Below are 19,708 nucleotides of genomic sequence, written 5' to 3' on the forward strand. Positions count from 1 at the left end.
GCCTAATCTATAGATGCTTTCTGTTGTAGCTACCACCCTTTCTGCGTTGTGATCTTAATAGCTGCTCTTCTCTTTCCACAGGCAACCACCAGACAGTCATCTAACATGCATAGAAATAGGGATGCATCTGAGCCCATTTAAGCAGGATCCATGGTGATAACAATAGAGATTGATAGGAAGGCATGTAACTCTGTTTTTCTGTGTGACTGCTAGTCATTAGCCTATCACACAGCTTTCAATGGTACAAACAAGAAATGGAACATTCGTCTCTGGGGCTTTCAGAATTCACTTCTCAAGCTAAAATTCCTTATCCATAAGCCTTATGGATGTTTCATCCATATCTCTCTTCTAAAAACAATAAATTGCTTAGATTTCCATTACTACTCACAGGTGCCTTCATTGTAAAGACCCACACTTCATCATCACAACATACCTGTGAAGTAAACATTGCACTATGAAGGTTAATGACTTTGCAGTTGTGGGCAGAGCGAGCGGGCTTATTAACAAAAGACCCTCCGCATAAATGTATAGCAGAATAACTTATCAGCAACAGCGTGACCCAGCACAAGTAGCCAAAAAGTGATAAAAAGAACAAAAACACACAGACCAATGTTATCTCTTTCTTTGGAGGCTTTTCTTTGTGGTAAAATAATATGGTTGCACTATTTACAAACACAAGGTTTCTATAATACATCTAAAGTTCTTTATACTTCCTTCTTTGCTTCCACACTGGCTTCTTTCTCATGAAGATAAACAGCTTCACTCTCACACTCTCACAGAGCCTCCTTTCACAATGAACTTACACAGGAGTTTCACACAGTAGTCTTTTACACACAACAGCCTTCACACTGGAGCTTCACACTCAAGGCCTTCTCTCACAGAGGCCTACCTCACACAGAGGCTTTCTCTCACTGGGTCTTCTCTCACTGAGGCAAACGTTTTTATCATGTCAGAAGCGACTTGAGAACATGCTGCAAGTTGCTTCTGATGTGAGAGAATTGGCCGTCTACAGAGACTTTGCCCAGGGGACACCCAGATGTGTTACTGGGAGGCTTCGCTCATGTTGCCGCAAGCTAGAGCTGACAGACCGGAACCTCGCCCCGTCTTATGGATTCAAACCGGCAACCTTCAGGTCAGCACTTCACAAGGGTTTAACCCATTGTGCCACCATGGCCTACTAAGCTACAGGCACACCTGTTTATATTGAACTGCAACTTTTGCTGAGTCAATGCATCCATTTAACTCTTTCAGTGCTTGACTCACATTTTTGTAATTAAAAATAAGGTAAAGGTAAAGGTTTTACCCTGACGTTAAGTCCAGTTGTGACCGACTCTGGGGGTTGGTGCTCATCTCCATTTCTAAGCCGAAGAGCCAGCGTTGTCCGTAGACACCTCCAAGGTCATGTGGCCAGCATGACTGCATGGAGCACCGTTACCTTCCCACCGGAGCGGTACCTATTGATCTACTCACATTTGCATGTTTTCGAACTGCTAGGTTGGCAGGAGCTGGGGCTAACAGCGGGCGCTCATTCCGCTCCCGGGATTTGAACCTGGCACTTTTTGGTCTGCAAGTTCAGCAGCTCAGTGCTTTAACACACTGTGCCACCAGGGGTCCTAATTAAAAATACCTAGTTAATTTTTAATATTTCTGACAATCCTTACATTGGATGTTGCTCCTCCCACACTCCCCCTAGACAGGGCTTCATTTAATGTTGGTAATACTATACTAAGTGGGGGAACCAGCCCACCTCTCTAGTGATGGAATAACAAAACTCCAGCAAGACAAGAAAAATATACATACCAGCTAAATGTAAAATGGTAAGCACTACCAACCAGAGTGGAAAGGATTGGCTCCCCAGAATTGCAGAAAAGAAACCTTTATTTTAAGTTTCAATGTTCCATTTTCCTGTGGTTTGAGGAAGCAATCCTTATGTTGAGTCCTACATAAGTGGAGTCCCCCCTCCCCATCATGTATGTATGCCTTTCTGCCTTTCCTTTCTGAGCTGCGGGCAGCTGCCGGCAAATCAAACTTCGTTCCTTTGAACTGTGGATACTGAGAACCATTAGGTCCTGATATCCGAGCATCAACAGATTGGCACCATTTTGGCATCATACTTTCCTAGGCTAATTCTAAGACTAACTGCTGTCTCACTTTCTGTACTTTGGACTTCTATGCTCCAGGAAATAACCTTTGTTCCAAGGAATCAAATTTAATGGGAAAGAACAGCTGATTGTCATCCGTGACTCTCCGCCGCTGTGCTGCCTTTCACCATCTGTTTCTCGCAGCCTAAGGAATTTGGACACCATAATGAATTTGATGGGGTCATCCAGATGTCTCCTTATGCCCCAGGCGATGGTCAGAGCCTTCATCAACCCCCTTCCGGACTCTGACCAGCTTTGCCCTATTATTTGGAAACTTACGGGAACCATTTCTCCCGCGGACTCCAATGTTTTCCCAAATTATATATGAACTTTTCCTTGATTTTTTGGTGGGTGTGATGGGCTGATATGATTTCTTCTTTCATGAATGTATCCCTTATATGTCTCCCTTTTCCCATATCCCCTTTATGAACTGTAAGTACCACCTTTGTGCGACCCCAGCACTCCTGCCCACAGGGAAACCTTCTCATTTCCGAGGGTGAATAATCCCTTGACAAAAGGACTCAACCAAAAGACTCTTTGCATGAACAAGAACAATAGGCATCCTCTCCAGGCTTCAGAGCAAAGCCACCTGGAGAAGGGTGCCACTTGGTAATCCTATTATATTCCAATGAGGGACGATCCACCTTTGGAAAGCTGTGATTGTCCCAAACCGCCTCTCCCTTTGTCTCCACTCCCTGGCCGAAACTACTGTCAAGATCTCGCCTATTTGTTTCCGTATCCAGTCCCCAGAAAATCCGGATCCTGACAGCCACGTCAGACTCAGATGTTTATTCACACTACTATAAATAATACTTGGCTGGCTGGAGGACCCCTGTGGGTAATCGCCAGCTGCTGGACACCCATTGAGTCATTTAATCCACTCAAAAATCCACTCCTGGTCCTTTGTTTCCTGCTCCGTCCGCCTCCTCCCTCCCGATTGGCCGAGAGGCCGAAGCAGCGCCAGCTCACTGACTGGCTGAGGCGTTCACGCCCCCTCTCCAGCTGATGACAACAACCAATCAGCGCGAAGCCGGCAGAGGGGGGCAGGAGAGGGAGATTCAAACCTGACCACCCTGTTTTTCTGCTATAAAGTATACTGTAACGCTTTGTGTGGTATGTCTGCTTGACAAATGATCGCGGTTTGACATCCTTTCCAGCTGGATTGCAATAAAACAACTCGGTGGCATTTTCTTCAGCTCTCGTGACATTCATTTGGGAAATTCAGGGGAAATTCGGATCCTAAAGGCTCTCTTTTCTTGCCAGGGTATCGGACCCTTTTCTTTTGGTGGGTCTACGGGCTCTCACCCTTTAGGGGAGACCCTCCAAATTCTAGCTCATCTTCATGTATACCTGGTGTATATGCCTGAATCCCAATGAAAAGTGCACAATTGTTTGTGTACCAAGAGAACTCTTAGCTTAGAGACTATAACTTTGAAAACTATGAGCATCTTTTTCAACCAAATATATATTGTCATGATTTTCTCTGCCCCCTTTATCCTTATCTTCTGCAACACTGTGGATAGCAGTCCCAGCTCCCTTCCATACAGCCCTATATCCTAGCATATCAAGGCAGAAAGTCCCACAATATCTGCTTTAAACTGGGGTATCTGAGTCCACAGTGCCATATATCCCAGTTCAAAGCAGAAAAATTGGGATTTTTTTCCAGCTGCGTAGAAGGGGCCCCACTGAAAGAAAAGCATAACACAACAGCCCTGGCCAAATGATTGTCATAGCATCCAAGGTTAATTCTCCCTCCATCCAAAACCACTGGGTTTTTGCTCAAGGAGCCATAAGAAACAGAAGAGGGGATCTCTGCTTACACAAGGGCCCATAAAAGCAGATGTTCCAGACACTTCTCCAGCTGTCTTCACAGTTTCAACCTTTTTAGCAAAATGTCAGGAAGGGAAGGAGCCCCCCCCCCCCCCCCCGCCATGAATCTTTTTTATTCTCTCTGGGCTGTATGCAAGTGGTGGCCAATGGAGTTGCTCCACATTCACCCTGTGATCATTACCAGGGGACCTAAAACACCACTAGTCAGAGGGAAGGGGAGTCCAGAAGCAGCTGGGATGTCTGTTTGTTATAGGGGCCCTATAGCGCCCTTCCCCTCTTCTCTTTCCCTATCAGGGCTCCTTGAGGAAAACCTTTGCAAGTACTGGACACACAATTAGTTCCACTCCGTATTTCAATGGAGCTTCCTTTCATGTCAACATGTTGAAAAATTAACAAGATAAGGAAAACCAAAAGCCAAAAAAGCAAAAGAAAAATTGGGAAGGCAAAATAAAAGTTCTCATCAAACCATTTCTTCCTGATCACTGAATCAGTTTCACACAGAGTGGGTAAGATTAGTTTCACCCCGGACCTAATGATTACTGCTGTCTTCTATGTGTGACGAAATGTGTTCCAGACATGGCTAGTATGGGAGTGGCATCAGTAAACAATCTTGTGGTTGCTTTGTGGTAAAGTGATGCAGGGAGACTAGTAGCGACTCCTTTTCTCTTTACTGTTATTGTGCTCTTGATTTTGTTGCTGAGGGAAGGCAAGATTGCAATTACTTTATCCTGCTGTTAGCCCTTTCATAGCAGTGACCAGGATAGTGAAACCACTCATTTAGCTCATACAACAAGTGCCTGTCTAGAAGAATGAGACTTAAAACAATTCTGACTCTTATGACATATAATGGAAGTAACTTCACTTTTGAGTAGTCACTATTGTTTAGTTACATTTATAGTCACAAGGTGTAGATAGTATTTATTTATTTATTTATTTATTACATGCATTTATACCCCGCCCTTCTCCCCGAGGGGACTCAGAGCGGCTTACATTCTGCCACGAGGGCCAGCAACAAATATACTATAAAAACAAAACAATTAAAACATGATAAAAACATGATAAAAACATGATAAAAACATGATAAAAAGTGTACAAAAATTAAAACGCTGCAAGGCAGCGATATTGCACCATCCTCAGTCATTCACTACTGCTACAATTACAGATTTGCGACCCGATTACAACAGCCAATGAGCTTATTCGCTGAATGCCTGGGCGCAGAGCCAAGTTTTTAGTTTTCTTCTAAATCCCAGGAGGGATGGGGTTTGCCGGATATCGCTGGGGAGGGAGTTCCACAGCCAAGGAGCCACCACCGAGAAGGCCCTGTCCCTCGTCGCCACCAGCCGCGCCTGCGAGGCAGGTGGGATCGAGAGCAGGGCCTCCCCGGAAGATCTTAAGGTTCTAACGGGCTCATAGGAGGAGATACGTTTGGATAGATAGGCAGGACCAGAACCGTTTAGGGCTTTGTAGGTCAAAACCAGCACTTTGAATTGGGCTCGGTAGCATATCGGCAGCCAGTGGAGCTGGCTTAGCAGGGGGGTTGTACGCTCCCTGTAAGCTGCTCCCGTTATTAACCTGGCTGCCGCCCGCTGCACCAGCTGGAGCTTCCGGGCCGTCTTCAAAGGCAGCCCCACGTAGAGTGCGTTGCAGTAATCCAGCTGGGATGTGACCAGAGCATGGACCACCGTAGCCAAGTCAGACCTCCCAAGGAACGGGCGCAGCTGGCGCACGAGGCAGAGTTGTGCGAAGGCTCTCCCGGCCACTGCTGAAACCTGAGGCTCCAGGCTCAGCGATGAGTCCAGGATCACCCCCAGACTGCGAACCTGCATCTTTAGGGGGAGTGCGACCCCATCCAACACAGGCTGTAACCCTATTCCCTGTTCAGCCTTGTGACTAACCAGGAGGACCTCCGTCTTGTCTGGATTCAATTTCAATTTATTGGCCCTCATCCAGTCCGACACAGCGGCCAGACACCGGTTCAGGACCTGGACAGCCTCCTTAGTGACAGGTGGAAAGGAGTGACAGAGCTGGACATCATCTGCGTACAGATGACATCTTACTCCGAAACTCCGGATGATCTCTCCCAGCGGCTTCATGTAGATGTTAAACAACATGGGGGACAATATCGACCCCTGCGGGACCCCACAGGACAATGGCTGTGGAGCCGAGCAGGTGTCCCCCAGTGACACCATCTGGGATCGTCCCTCCAGGAAGGACCGGAGCCACTGCAAAACAGTGCCTCCAATGCCCAACTCGGCGAGTCGTCCCAGAAGGATACCGTGGTCAACGGTATCGAAGGCCGCTGAGAGGTCCAGCAGAACCAGCAAGGACACACTCCCCTTGTCCAGTTCCCGGCGAAGATCATCGACTAAGGCGACCAAGGCTGTCTCGGTACCATGCCAGACTGTGCCGGATCTAGAATATCAGCATCTACCAAGAATGCCTGGAGTTGCGCTGCCACCACCCGTTCCACGACCTTGCCCAAAAAGGGGAGATTGGAAATCGGCTGATAGTTATCCAATTGAGTGGGGTCCAGTGATGGTATCACTACTTAGATGTGTTTTGCTCACCAAACCAGTGGTTTATAACATTCCAATGGTTAAGAAATGAAAATGACTCTGTTAATTTCTTCCCCAAATAACAGAAGGGGCCTCTTTCTGAAAAGAGCAGTCATATGAGCAACGGTCTACCTTGTTGGGGCTTGGATCTTGAATATATTCAGTTACATTTTTAAAAAAGAGCTTTTCAAACTCTCCACTAGATATTACTGGCAATCAATAGAATTATTGTGGGATTTTAAGAAAGAATACCATGCACAGTTCCCATTCTTTTCGATAGTGTGTGTACTTCCTGTGGAGTTTGCCCTTTGATAATAGAAATGGTCACATCTTAATTTAGCTAAAGATTCTCTCAAGCCCACGCATGCATTGCAGCTGATAGTGTTGTGCAACTGTATATTTCAGACGGAAGTAGGCAATAGTTCCATGTCAGAAGCAAAACACATTGCTAAAAACTTCATTTGTATCCAACAGTTGATACGAAATTTAAAAGACAGTTGACAAAAGACCTTTATCTCAGTGTTCTTATTAACAAAACTGTAATTAGCACACATTGCTGATTTTGGATATGTTTGAATGGTGTTAAACTGAGAATTTTGAAAAGATTTATATTTAATCCTGTTTTAATGTTTGCATATTTCTATATTTTAAATTGTATGCTTATACTTTTATGTTAAGCCACTTTGAGTCTCCTTCAGGAGAATTCAAGCAGGGTATTAATAAATACAATAATAATAATAGTTTTTTAAAATATGTTCATACATGTAACCAGATATTACAGTCCCAGAATCACTTTTATATCTGTGTAACACATCGTTATTACACCCTTACCCTAAAATGATAAAAAAAATGAATTCTAGATAACTCAGGATTATGCAAAAGTGTAACAGAATGATGCTAAAAGGCATCTCACACTGCTAAAAGGAGCAAATGGGCAATTTCATCCTTATGTCCTGTTTTAACTTTTCATGCAGTCACAGAATGCAGCTAAAACAATTCCTTATACAGTAGTCTCACTTATCCAACTTCCCCTTATCCAACGTTCTGTATTATCCAATGCAGTCTGCCTTTTAGTAGCCAATGTTTTTGTAGTCAATGTTTTCAATACATTGCAATGTTTTGGTGCTAAAGTCGTAAATACAGTAATTACTACATAACGTTACCGTGTATTGAATTGCTTTTTCTACTAATTCGTTGTAAAACATGACGTTTTGGTTCTTAATTTGTAAAATCATAATGTAATTTGATATTTAATAGGCTTTTCCTTAATCCAATATCCAATTATCCAGTATTTTCTCTTATCCAACGTTCTGCCGGTCTGTTTATGTTGGATAAGTGAGACTCTACTGTAATTGTTAATTATTTCTAAATATGCTTTGCACATGCTATATGGGAAAGAGTGCCACTTTGGAGGCTTTATATTCCACACTAATATGGAATATTAGTGTGGAATATAAAGCCGCGGTGGAGGGGTCAGGGACACCATGGGAGGTGGGATCAGGGCGCGTGGTGTGGGAGGCGGGGCCAGGTCTGCCCGCGCCTCCCGCATAGCATGCCCTGGCCCATCCAGGCTGCAGCGGAAGTCCCTCCAGGTCGTGGCGAATACCTGGCTGGGCAATACGCACAATACGCAGCTGGAAAGGCCTGGGCTCCAACCTGGGCCCAAGTTGGAGCACTATCATTCCTCAACCAAGTTTCAGTGAAGCAAGCCAAGTCAGCTCCCTCATCTTTGAGGAGATCATAGATGATATGTGTCTTATTTTTCACTGACTTAGCATTACTTAAGAGCAAGGTGAGGTTTTGTGGGTGGCTTGGCTCACTCTCCAAGTTCCCCAGACTGGCAGGGTGACTGGAAGGTCAGATAGATATTAAACACCTTTCTCTCCTTCCTCTATGACAGCATATGACCCTGCCATCCAGGTTTCCATTTACATTCTATTTTAAAAAAGAAAACACACAAATACAAGCCAATTTGTTGGCTAGTCCAGCAGCCAGTAAGATGTTGTTGGTGGCATTTCTGGCTGATGATTCCCTCCCTCGCAATGGCCACCTGGATGGCAGTTGGTGTTGGGGAGGGGCCTCCACAGCCACTGCAGGGACATGGTGTTTCTCTCTCCTTGATTATTGGCAATTATAATGCCAATTCAGATAATACTCTGGTATTTGTGAACATAACATACTGATTACTGTATACATACTATATGTTCATTTGATTTGTAAGCCGCTCTGAGTCCCCTTTGGGGTGAGAAGAGCGGGATATAAATGTAGTAAATAAATAAATTATTCCATCCTGTTCAGTTGTCTACAAAGTGTTTGAGAACTGTGGAATCAAGTTACAAAGAAACTCATAATGTTTTAAGTAAATTTATGATTTCGTGTTGGGCTGCAGGTTGGACAAGCCAGTTGTTGCCTATGAAAGTGTTGTGAAGACTTAATTAATAAATGCCTATAGCAAATATGAACTGAGAGCATGTAACATATATGCAGCTCTATTTGTCTAGCATCTAGAAGTTTCCAAAGGCATCATCCATCTTCTTTGTCTAAGACATATCTTGGTCTATCCTAAATGTCTAGAGATCTTCAAGCAGATACATGCAAAGCGATATTTTTAAACCAGGAAAAAGTATTTGGCAAAGCAAGAATGACCTCAAAGTCACATGTAAATGACTAGTAATTATAAGCAGTCTTTTGACGTGATTTGATATGACTCAAGCAACCCTGAAATGTTACTAACAGTTCTGCTCTTCAGGTAATAATTACAGCTATTAGACAGGATAGGTCAGCTTAAATAAAGAGAAGTGGTACAATTTTAAAATGGCTTGAATCTATGTCCTTGTTCAGACAGGAGTCTGTAAATGAGGCTGCACATGTTAAGCCATCAGATGATTACAGTAGCTCAGGATTGCAACAGCCGTGCAAGTCACCTGCACCACATCCTTTTGACCAGGGTTGGGAAATGTGTTTTCCTTGAGATGCTGCTGGGATACAATTGCCATCAATCACACCCAACGTAGCTAAAAACGATAGTTTTAGTCTAACATTTGGAAAACTGTATCTTCTCCACCCCTGCACCTCTCCTGTCAAGAAAGCCATCTTTGCTTTTTAAGTAAATATAGGAAAGTTGTGGGAGTTTTATGATTAAGGACACTATGCTTTAAAATATTGTCACAAGCCAATATAGGAAACATACCTAAGTTGGAGAAGGAACCATGGAAAAAGTTTATGTATTTAATCCCATTTTCCCCAAGGCACAATATGCATATTTCCACTAATTTTCCCTTACTTTATCCTCCAGCCTCTGTAAAACAAATTAGATGGGCAGAAGCTGACCTGTTCAGGGAGAGATTTGTACCCAGATCTGTTTCTTATGACAAGGGCCAATATCCACGAGGCTGCTTCAAATTACACGTGTACTTCCTCAGAAGAAATAATAGTAATACATAGTGCGTTGAACATTCATCCTGTATTATTTCTACATTGATTGTAAGCCAGAACAAACCTGCTTTCCTCACCGTCATCGATCATCAAAAGCAGACTTGAGTAACATCCTTTTATGGATCACCAAAATACAATTTCAAACAGGGGTGAGGAGAATCCAATCCAGTGACTATTTGTGCAGGTCCCACAACAATTTTGAGATGTCTACAGGTTCTGAGAGGTATGCTTTCTCCCCCGAAATGTCTTTTTGTGCAGTACAAAGTCAACCGCAAGCCAAAGGGCAGGAGAGATGGGGTTGAGAGCTGTTTAGGGTTATATAGGTATGCATTTTGAGATAAACACAAGAGGCACCGTTTTCCACATTACCCAACCCACTACTACAGCCTTCCAACTGCCCTTGACCTTCCGGTCTTTAATAATAATTCATCATTAGGCTGTTTATAGACTATGTGTTGTTTATAGACTATGTGTTGCTTTCATGGCCGGAATCACTGGGTTGCTGTGAGTTTTCCGGGCTGTAAGGCCATGTTCCAGAAGTATTCTCTCCTGACGTTTCACCCACATCTACAGCAGGCATCCTCAAACTAAGCAAGGGAAGTTTATATATCTGTGGAAGGTACAGGGTGGGAGAAAAAAACTCTTGTCTGCTCAAGGCAAGTGTGAATGGTGTAATTGGCCACCTTGGTTAATATTGAATGGCCTTACATCTTCCAAGCATGGCTTCTTCCTGCCTAGGGGAATCCTTTCTAGGGAGGTGTTAGCTGGCCGTGATTATTTCATGTCTGGAATTCCTCTGTTTTCTGAGAGTTGTTCTTTATTTACTGTCCTCATTTTAAGAGTATTTAATACTGATAGCCAGATTTTGTTCATTTTCATGTTTTCCTCCTTTCTGTTGAAATTGCCCACATGCTTGTGGATTTCAGTGGCTTCTCTGTGTAGACTGACATGGTGGTTGTTAAGAGTGGTCCAGCATTTCTGTGTCCTCAAATAATATGCTGTGTCCAGGCTGGTTCATCAAGTGCTCTGCTATGGCTGACTTAGAATCATAGAGTTGGAAGAGACTTCATGGGCCATCCAGTCCAACTCCCTGCCAAGAAGTAGGAAAATAGCATTCAAAACACCCCTGACAGATGGTCATCAGCCTCTGCTTAAAAGCCTCCAAAGGAGCCTCCACCGCACTCTGAGGCAGAGAGTTCTGCTGCTGAACAGCTCTCACAGTGAGGAAGTTCTTCCTAATGTTCAAGTGGAATCTCCTTTTCTGTAGTTTAAAGCCATTGTTCCACATCCTAGTCTCCAGGGCAGCAGAAAATAAGCCTGCTCCCACCTCCCTATGACTTCCCCTCACATATTTATACATGGCCATCATGTCTCCTCTCAGCCTTTTCTTCTGTCGGCTAAACATGCCCAGTTCTTTAAGCCACTCCTCATAGGACTTATACGTATGAGAAATAAATAATCAAGGTGGCCAATTAAACTGGTAGCATATAAACAGGGCCTCATCACACTTGAGCATTTATCACAGGCATGGGCAAACTTTGGTTCTCCAGGTGTTTTGGGCTTCAACTCCCACAATTCCTAACAGCCTAGCGGTTGTTAGGAATTGTGGGAGTTGAAGTCCAAAACACCTGGAGGGCCAAAGTTTGCCCATGCCTGGTTTATCCACTTTAAATGGATGAAGGAATAAAATTTTGTATTTCTTTTAGTTGGTATCGTTACTACTATTTGTATTATATTAAAATGTATATACATAATCATTATTCTATATTACTATTCTATATCACTATTAGTAGTATTATTTTAAAATGTATATATATAATCATTAATATTCTATATTTATAATAATAATAATAATTGGAACTCCCTCTCCATTGAGACTAAAACTGACCCTTCCCTGCTATCTTTCAAGAAAGAGTTTAAGACTTACCTGTTCAAGCAAGCTTTTGACAAATGAATTCAATTGCTAATGACGGCAAGGTCGATTTGAACTGAGTTTAGCGAAATATGCTATTTAATGGATGAGTTCTCACAATCATTGTGATTGGTTTAAAATTGTTTTCATGCCTAATACAGTAGAGTCTCACTTATCCAACATAAACGGGCCAGAAGAATGTTGGATAAGTGAATATGTTGGATAATAAGGAGGGATTAAGGAAAAGCCTATTAAACATCAAATTAGGTTATGATTTTACAAATTAAGCACCAAAACATCATGTTATACAACAAATTTGACAGAAAAAGTAGTTCAATACGCAGTAATGTTATGTAGTAATTACTGTATTTATAAATTTAGCACCAAAATATCACGATATATTGAAAACATTGACTACAAAAATGCGTTGGATAATCCAGAATGTTGGATAAGTGAGACTCTACTGTATTTATTTATATCTTATTTCTGGATGTTATGCTTGGTGTGAGTTTTGTCTTGTATTTTACGTTAAATGTGCTTTTAATTTGTATTGTGTTGTGAGCCGCTTTGGGTTCTGTTAGGGAGAAAAGTGGGATATAAATATTGATTATTATTATTATTAAATCCGGTTTCTGCCTCCTGAAGAATTTTGGGATTTGTAGTTTGGTGAGGCCCAGGACCTGTCTGGAAGAGCTATTTAAAGGCGCCTCCCTAAAGTGGATCCAAACTCTAGTGCAGGCATCCTCAAACTGTGGCCCTCTAGCTGTTTTGGCCTCCAACTCCCAGAAGCCCTTGTCAGCTTGTTCAATGGCCAGGAATTCTGGAAGTTGGAGGCCCAAATAGCTGGAGGGCCGCAGTTTGAGGATGCCTGCTCTAGTGTCATGAAGTAGATAGTGTTGCATATACAGTAGAGTCTCACTTATCCAACACTCACTTATTCAACGTTCTGGATTATCCAACGCATTTTTGTAGTCAATGTTTTCAATGCATTGTGATATTTTGGTGCTAAATTCATAAATACAGTAATTACTACATAGCATTAATGTGTAATGAACTACTTTTTCTGTCAAATTTGTTGTATAACAGGATGTTTTGGTGCTTAATTTGTAAAATCATAACCTATTTTGTTGTTTAATAGGCTTTTTCTTAATCTCTCCTTATTATCCAACATATTCGCTTATCCAACATTCTGCCGGCCCGTTTATGTTGGATAAGTGAGACTCTACTGTAGTGTTCTCTTTTTTAAAATGGACCGGGCCCGTGTTCCCGTTTGTGAAACTCCTGAAGGAGTCGCACCTCGCGCCTTGAGGGCTCTTCACAGCAGGCAAGCCGAGGCCCTGTCAACTCAGGTGAACCTCCCCGCCGTCCAGGGACCCCTCCTGGCCATCAACTTCGTGAGGTAAACACGGTGCAGGAACGAGCCGTGCTGGGAAGGCACTGACACAGAGGCTGTCTTTTTCGCAGCCCTGCAACGCCAAAGTCCCCTCCTCGGGAGGAAGCGGGGCTTGAAGAGGGAAGCCCCGCCCCTCCCTGCTCGTGCCACGGGTCGGGCCAATCAGCAAAGAGCGCGCCTCGCGGGGCGGGACCTCCCCCTCCAGCCCCCTCTAGCCGCCGCGCGCTCTATGGCGCTGGGGGCGGGGCCGCGGCGCTCTCTCCCGGGCGGGTCCCGTGATGGCTGCTGCGGTCGCGATCTCTCTCTCTCTCGCCGCGCTCCCGGCTGCCGTCGCCGCTTCCTCCTCTTCCTCAGGACCCGCGGGCACCAGCAGTAGCATCCGCATCCGCCGGGCCGCCATGGCTGAGGAGGAGAGCGCGGAGGAGTCCCCCGGAGAAGGGTGAGTGGAGGCGGCGAGGGAGGGAAAGAGGGAGGGAGACTCGCTCCCTCACACACACACACATACACACACACACACCTCGCCCGCACGTCCTGCCGCCTTGGCATTGGACCCACGGGCGCCTTCAGGGCCTCTCTCGCCGGCTGTTGACAGTTTCCCGCCCTTTGACTTCTATCCTGAGGGATAGATTGGGCCTTTCCTCTTGAGGGATAGATTGGGCCTTTCCTCCTTTTCTCCCTGTACAACAAAGTATGTATCTTGGTTGGTTACTTGACTGCTTTGATCCACAAAGGCTCCCCTGTGGCTTGATAGACTGCTGGCACACATACGTCCCCTTCCTGTGCCTGAGCCGAGCTTCCTTGTATAACAGTTGCTGCTCCCAGTGATTCTGTTTCGTTTCCCTCTTGTCTTGCAGGTTATTTGCAAGCATTTTTGAGAAATAATAATAACTCACAGCAACCCAATAATTACAAACTTTGTGTTGTCAAAGGCTTTCGTGGCTGGAATCAGTGGGTTGCTGTGAGTTTTCTGGGCCGTATGAACCAACCTGGACACAGCATATTATTTGACAACACAGAAATGCTGGACCACTAACCTACAGTAGAGTCTCACTTATCCAAGCTAAACGAGCAAACAGAAGCTTGGATAAGCGAATATCTTGGATAATAAGGAGGAATTAAGGAAAGGCCTATTAAACATCAAATTAGGTTATGATTTTACAAATTAAGCACCAAAACAGCATGTTATACAAATTTGACAGAAAAAGTAGTTCAATACGCAGTAATGTTATGTTGCAATTACTGTATTTACGAATTTAGCACCAAAATATCATGATATATTGAAAACATTGATTACAAAAATGGCTTGGATAATCCAGAACGTTGATAAGTGAGTGTTGGATAAGTGAAACTCTACTGTAATTACAAACTTTGTGTTGTGTTGGATAAGTGAGACTCTACTCTAATTACAAACTTTGTGTTGTGTTGGATAAGTGAGACTCTACTCTAATTACAAACTCTGGCTTTTATGGCCAGAATCACTGGGTTGCTGTGAGTTTTCTGGGCTGTATGAACCAACCTGGACACAGCATATTATTTGACAACACAGAAATGCTGGACCACTCTAACAACTACCATGTCAGACTACACAGCGAAGCCATTAACATCCACAAGCATGTGGACAATGTCAACAGAAAGGAGGAAACAATGAAAATGAGCAATATCTGGCTACCAGTATTATAAAAACTCTAAAATCAGGAAAGTAAATAGAGAACAACACTCAGAAAACAAAGGAATGCCAGACAGGAAACAATCAGGGCCAGCTAACACCTCCCCACAAAGGATTCCCCCAGGCAAGAAGCAGCCAGGCTTTGAAGCTGCAAGGCATTTCAATGCTCCTCAAAGCAATTAATTGCAACATTCACACTTGCCTCCACAGACAACAGTTCATTCTCCCACTCAGGACCTTCCACAGATATATAAATCTCACTTGCCTAGTTTCCAACAGACTTCACAACCTCTGAGGATGCCTGCCATTGATGTGGGTGAAATGTCAGGACAGAATGCTTTTAGAACATGGCCATACAGCTATTATTGAGTTCACAGCAACTCAATAATACACTTTATTTATAACCTGCCTTACCTCCCCAGGCAGGATATAAATAAATCAGGACAGCCAACAACATTTAACGCCAGAATCCGATGCCCTATATATAATACAACAAACTGCAAAACATACCATAAATTGAAAAATAACGTATTAAACATTGACATCAAATAATAATAACACATTACCACTAAGTTAGACAACACACTAAAATTACATTTTAACTCAACCCAGTGGCAAAGTGCGTTAAAGCACTGAGCTGCAGACCGAAAGGTCCCAGGTTCAAGCCCCGGGAGCGGCATGAGCAGCCGCTGTTAGCTCCAGCTCCTGCCAACCTAGCAGTTTGAAAACATGCCAATGTGAGTAGATCAAAAGGTACCGCTCCGGCGGGAAGGTAACGGCACTCCATGCAGTCATGCTGGCCACATGACCTTGGAGGTGTCTACGGACAACGCCAGCTCTTCAGCTTAGAAATGGAAATGAGCACCACAACCCAGAGTCGGACATGACTGGACTTAACGTCAGGGGAAACCTTTACCTTTACCTTATTTTACCAAGGCATAAACGTTTTTGAAATTTGTAATATATTTAACATGTTAAAAAGCTTTAAAGGGTATAAAACCCAAGCAGCAGCCATTTCCATGTTCCAAGCCAATTTGTTATGCCGAATATTTCATCAGAAATAAAAGGAAGGAGATTTCAGGCAGTTCAGGAGACAGGGCTCATCCTTTATTTATTTGCTCAATTTTTAGTATCCCACCTTTCTCCCAATATAGGCTAACAGAAAACCTGACACAATGCAATTAAAACAGCAAATACATTAAATCTATAGCCACAGAGGAGCTTTTGTGGATCAAATCAGCAAACAAACATTCTTTGATTTTCATATACTCTGTGTGTGTGTATATATATATATATATATACACACACACACACACATGGAGCCTCTAGTGGCACAGTGAGTTAAACCGCTGAGCTGCTAAACTTGCTGACCGAAAAGTTGGTGGTTCGAATTCAGGGAATGGGGTGAGCTCCCGCTGTTAGCTCCAGCTTCTGCCAACCTAGCAGTTGGGAAGCATGCAAATGTGAGTAGATCAATAGGTACCGCTCCGGTGGGAAGATAATGGCACTCCATGCAGTCATGCCGGCCACATGACCACGTGTCCAGAGTCGGACACGACTAGTCTTAATGTCAAAGGGAAACCTTTACATAATATATAGTATATGTGTGTGTGTATTTCATATATATCTGTAGATATATATGAAGTACATGCATATGCATACATATAGATAGATATGAATGAAAAATCAAAGTATGTTTGTTGGTTTGACCCACAAAGGCTCCTCCATGGCGTGATAGATCTACTCTAGACCAAACTTCACACACATACCTTTTCATTACTCAGCTTAAAACCATTGTAGGGTTTCAGCTAAAAATGTAATATATAGTTAGAAAAGAATTAATGTAGCTACTGGAAAAAAAGAGGGCTGTGTGTGAAGGAAACAGAAGAAGGAGCCACAAAAAAAATGTATACCCAGACAACGCCAAGTATATTCACTGGTTATCAATAAAGGGACCCATGTGTGATCCCTCTTTTGGACATCCTGGGTTTTTGATGCTTCTGAATAATGAATGCTATTTTGATTATATATTTTTATAATATATTGTTATATATTGGAAGTATTTTGGATATGACAAAGGAACTATTTTTCCACCTGTGCTTTTTACAACTGATACTCCCAGCTGTTTTATCCCTTCTTGTGTAAAGTTTAGGGGTTATTTCCAGGCTGGGCCAGATAAATACTTGGAGGAAGGGAATTTCATGCAGTAGAGGGGAGAGGGTTCATCATTCGTTTATTTACTTACTTTATTTTTGTCCCAGTTTTTTTCCCAATATAGGGACATGCTTGCAGTTAACAGCAAACATGACGCAAAACAAAGCAAATGCATTAAAATATGGATACAAAAATATAAATATTTTGAGTCATGGAGCATAAACATATTAAAATGCAATTAAAACTACATTTAAAAACTACACAGTCCACTCGCACCATCCCCAGTATCCTGTGTGCCCATTATATGCTCTCAGTTCCTCTCTTCCTGGTGTGGTTTATGTGTTTTGCCCATCTGCATGTATGTATCCCTCCAGTTCACATATTCTGCATCCATGTTGATTAAAAGCAAAATATCCAAAAGGCAAACCTTGATTTTGCTATTGTATGTAAGGGGCATCGTTTTGCTACACCACTGTATGTAATGAGACTCGAGCATCCACAGATTTTGGTATCTACTGGGGTCCTGTAACCAAATCCCAGAAGATGCAAAAGGCCCATTGAACTCATAGAGTATGACATCAGCCAGATTCTGTTGATAGTTGCATGTTCTTTGGACCCAAGTCTCTCTTCCACGTATTCATTTATTCTTATTCTCACTTTCATACCTGTAGCTGTTGTACCTGTTATCTCAGTCGTCACATGGGTTTTTACTCCCTCTCTAGAACTGCCTGAATCTACAGTAGTCTCACTTATCCAACATAAACAGGCCAGCAGAACGTTGGATAAGCGAATATGTTGGATAATAAAGAGAGATTAAGAAAAAGCCTATCAAATATCAAAATAGGTTATGATTTTACAAATTAAGCACCAAAACATCATGTTAGACAACAAATTTGACAGAAAAGTAGTTAATTGCACATTAATGCTATGTACTTACGGATTTAGCACCAAAATATCACAATGCATTGAAAACATTGACTACAAAAATGTGTTGGATAATCCAGAATGTTGGATAAGTGAGACTCTACTGTACTTTGTAACCTCCTGATACTAAAGACATTTCAATGTCAATTAAAACTTCTTGTTGCACAAACAACTGCATACATGTCATACAGTCATTTGGTTTTTCTAAACGATTCTGTTAGGCATCGAGCTTACTGTATAGTTGTACTGTATTTTTTCTCCATTTGTTCAGAGGAAGCCATAGCAGTCAATTTCCTTTTTTCTCACATGTTTGGCATATTTTGTTTTTGAACTTCGTATTTGATTTTCACACATGAAAGATAAGTTGAGGCCAACCCTTGCTGAGTTCTGGCTCATTCATCTGTCAGCTGTAGTAGTCACACTAGCTCATATTTTTATAACATTACATCTTCTACTACACCAGCATAGGATGGTTTGCATTTGACAGTTCACTTGACTACACACAAATTAATACATTTGCTCTGTTCTGCTTTTTACTTCTTCGTACAACTCTTTTCCCCAAGGCTTTTTAAAGTCATTATTGGGAATGTCTTTGCTATTCTGGATAATTTTGGGCTGAAGTTCCAATAAACTCTAGTCATCATAGTTAGTGGCTAGAGATTATGGTTGTTGCAGTCCAGAAATGTTTGGAGGGCCACACTCTTCAATCTGTTGTAAAGGATTTTTGGTACAGTAATGATAACAATGCTTTTTCAACTGCACAACAACAGATTTAGAAATGTCTCTATTTCAGCATGTTCTTTTGTCTGTATGTGCTGCATTGTGTTCTCCAGCCCTGTTCTTCAGCACTTTTTGCCATTTGAACTTTGTCTGTACCTAGCTATTATCTTTGTCCCGTATAAGCTGTCCTCTTGGTACCTCTGTTACATATATTTGAAGGCATGCAACTTAACCTCGTGTCTCTTCTCAAAAACACCTTTGGTACATACACTAATTTGGCCACACTTGCAAAGGGCATTGTATATGGTGGACACATTTTCAGACCTAATTGGATTGCTTTTTAGTTTCACATATTATTCAGTGTAGCCTAATATTGTTTACTCAGTCTCTTGACAGTGTGAGGTTGATGTTTTTCACATCCTTGACTGTCTGGTCCTTTTAATTCAGTGGTTCTCAACCTGTGGGTCCCCAGATGTTTTGGCTTTCAACTCCTATGTACTTTTCCTAACAGCTGGTAAACTGGCTGGGATTTGGGAGTTGTAGGCCAAAATACCTGGGGACCCACAGGTTGAGAACACCTATTTAACTGGAGATATGTTGGGTTGAACCCAGGACCTTCTAAGTGTCCAGAATATGCTTTACTATTTAGTCTCCGTTTCATTGTTTTATTCTTCCTTGCCAGTATGTAAATCGCCTCAATGTTTTTCTTTTCTTAGAACTCAATGTATTCTTTGAAAATACAGTACTTGTTCATCTTAGCTTCCCACTATATACCCTCCATCATATTTATCTGTCTGTGTATTGCAATTCCTTGTCAATGCATAGCTCATACTATTTTCTACATTTTTTCTCACATGTCATAACCAAAGTGTCTATTTACATATTTTTGTTCTCTGTGCAGTTGCATTTCTCTGATCAACCCATAATGTGTTCATTTTTAAGTGCATGCTGACCTGTATTCCTTTTTTTAGTTTTTTC

The 19,708-nt window shown here is 42.5% G+C and overlaps 1 protein-coding gene across 1 annotated transcript in view; it reads left to right on the top strand.

Annotated features, from left to right (window-relative positions):
• The first annotated feature begins 13,485 nt into the window (after positions 1-13,485).
• Positions 13,486-19,708, top strand: part of abhd5 (abhydrolase domain containing 5, lysophosphatidic acid acyltransferase) — a 34,144-nt gene continuing 27,921 nt past the window's right edge. The window contains exon 1 of the mRNA XM_003215662.4: positions 13,486-13,705. Within this exon, the coding sequence (XP_003215710.1) occupies positions 13,545-13,705 (161 nt within the window). The 5' untranslated portion in view covers positions 13,486-13,544. The remainder of the gene's footprint in view (positions 13,706-19,708) is intronic.

This window comes from Anolis carolinensis, chromosome 6 (assembly GCF_035594765.1).
Source record: "Anolis carolinensis isolate JA03-04 chromosome 6, rAnoCar3.1.pri, whole genome shotgun sequence".
Taxonomy (NCBI): domain Eukaryota; kingdom Metazoa; phylum Chordata; class Lepidosauria; order Squamata; family Dactyloidae; genus Anolis; species Anolis carolinensis.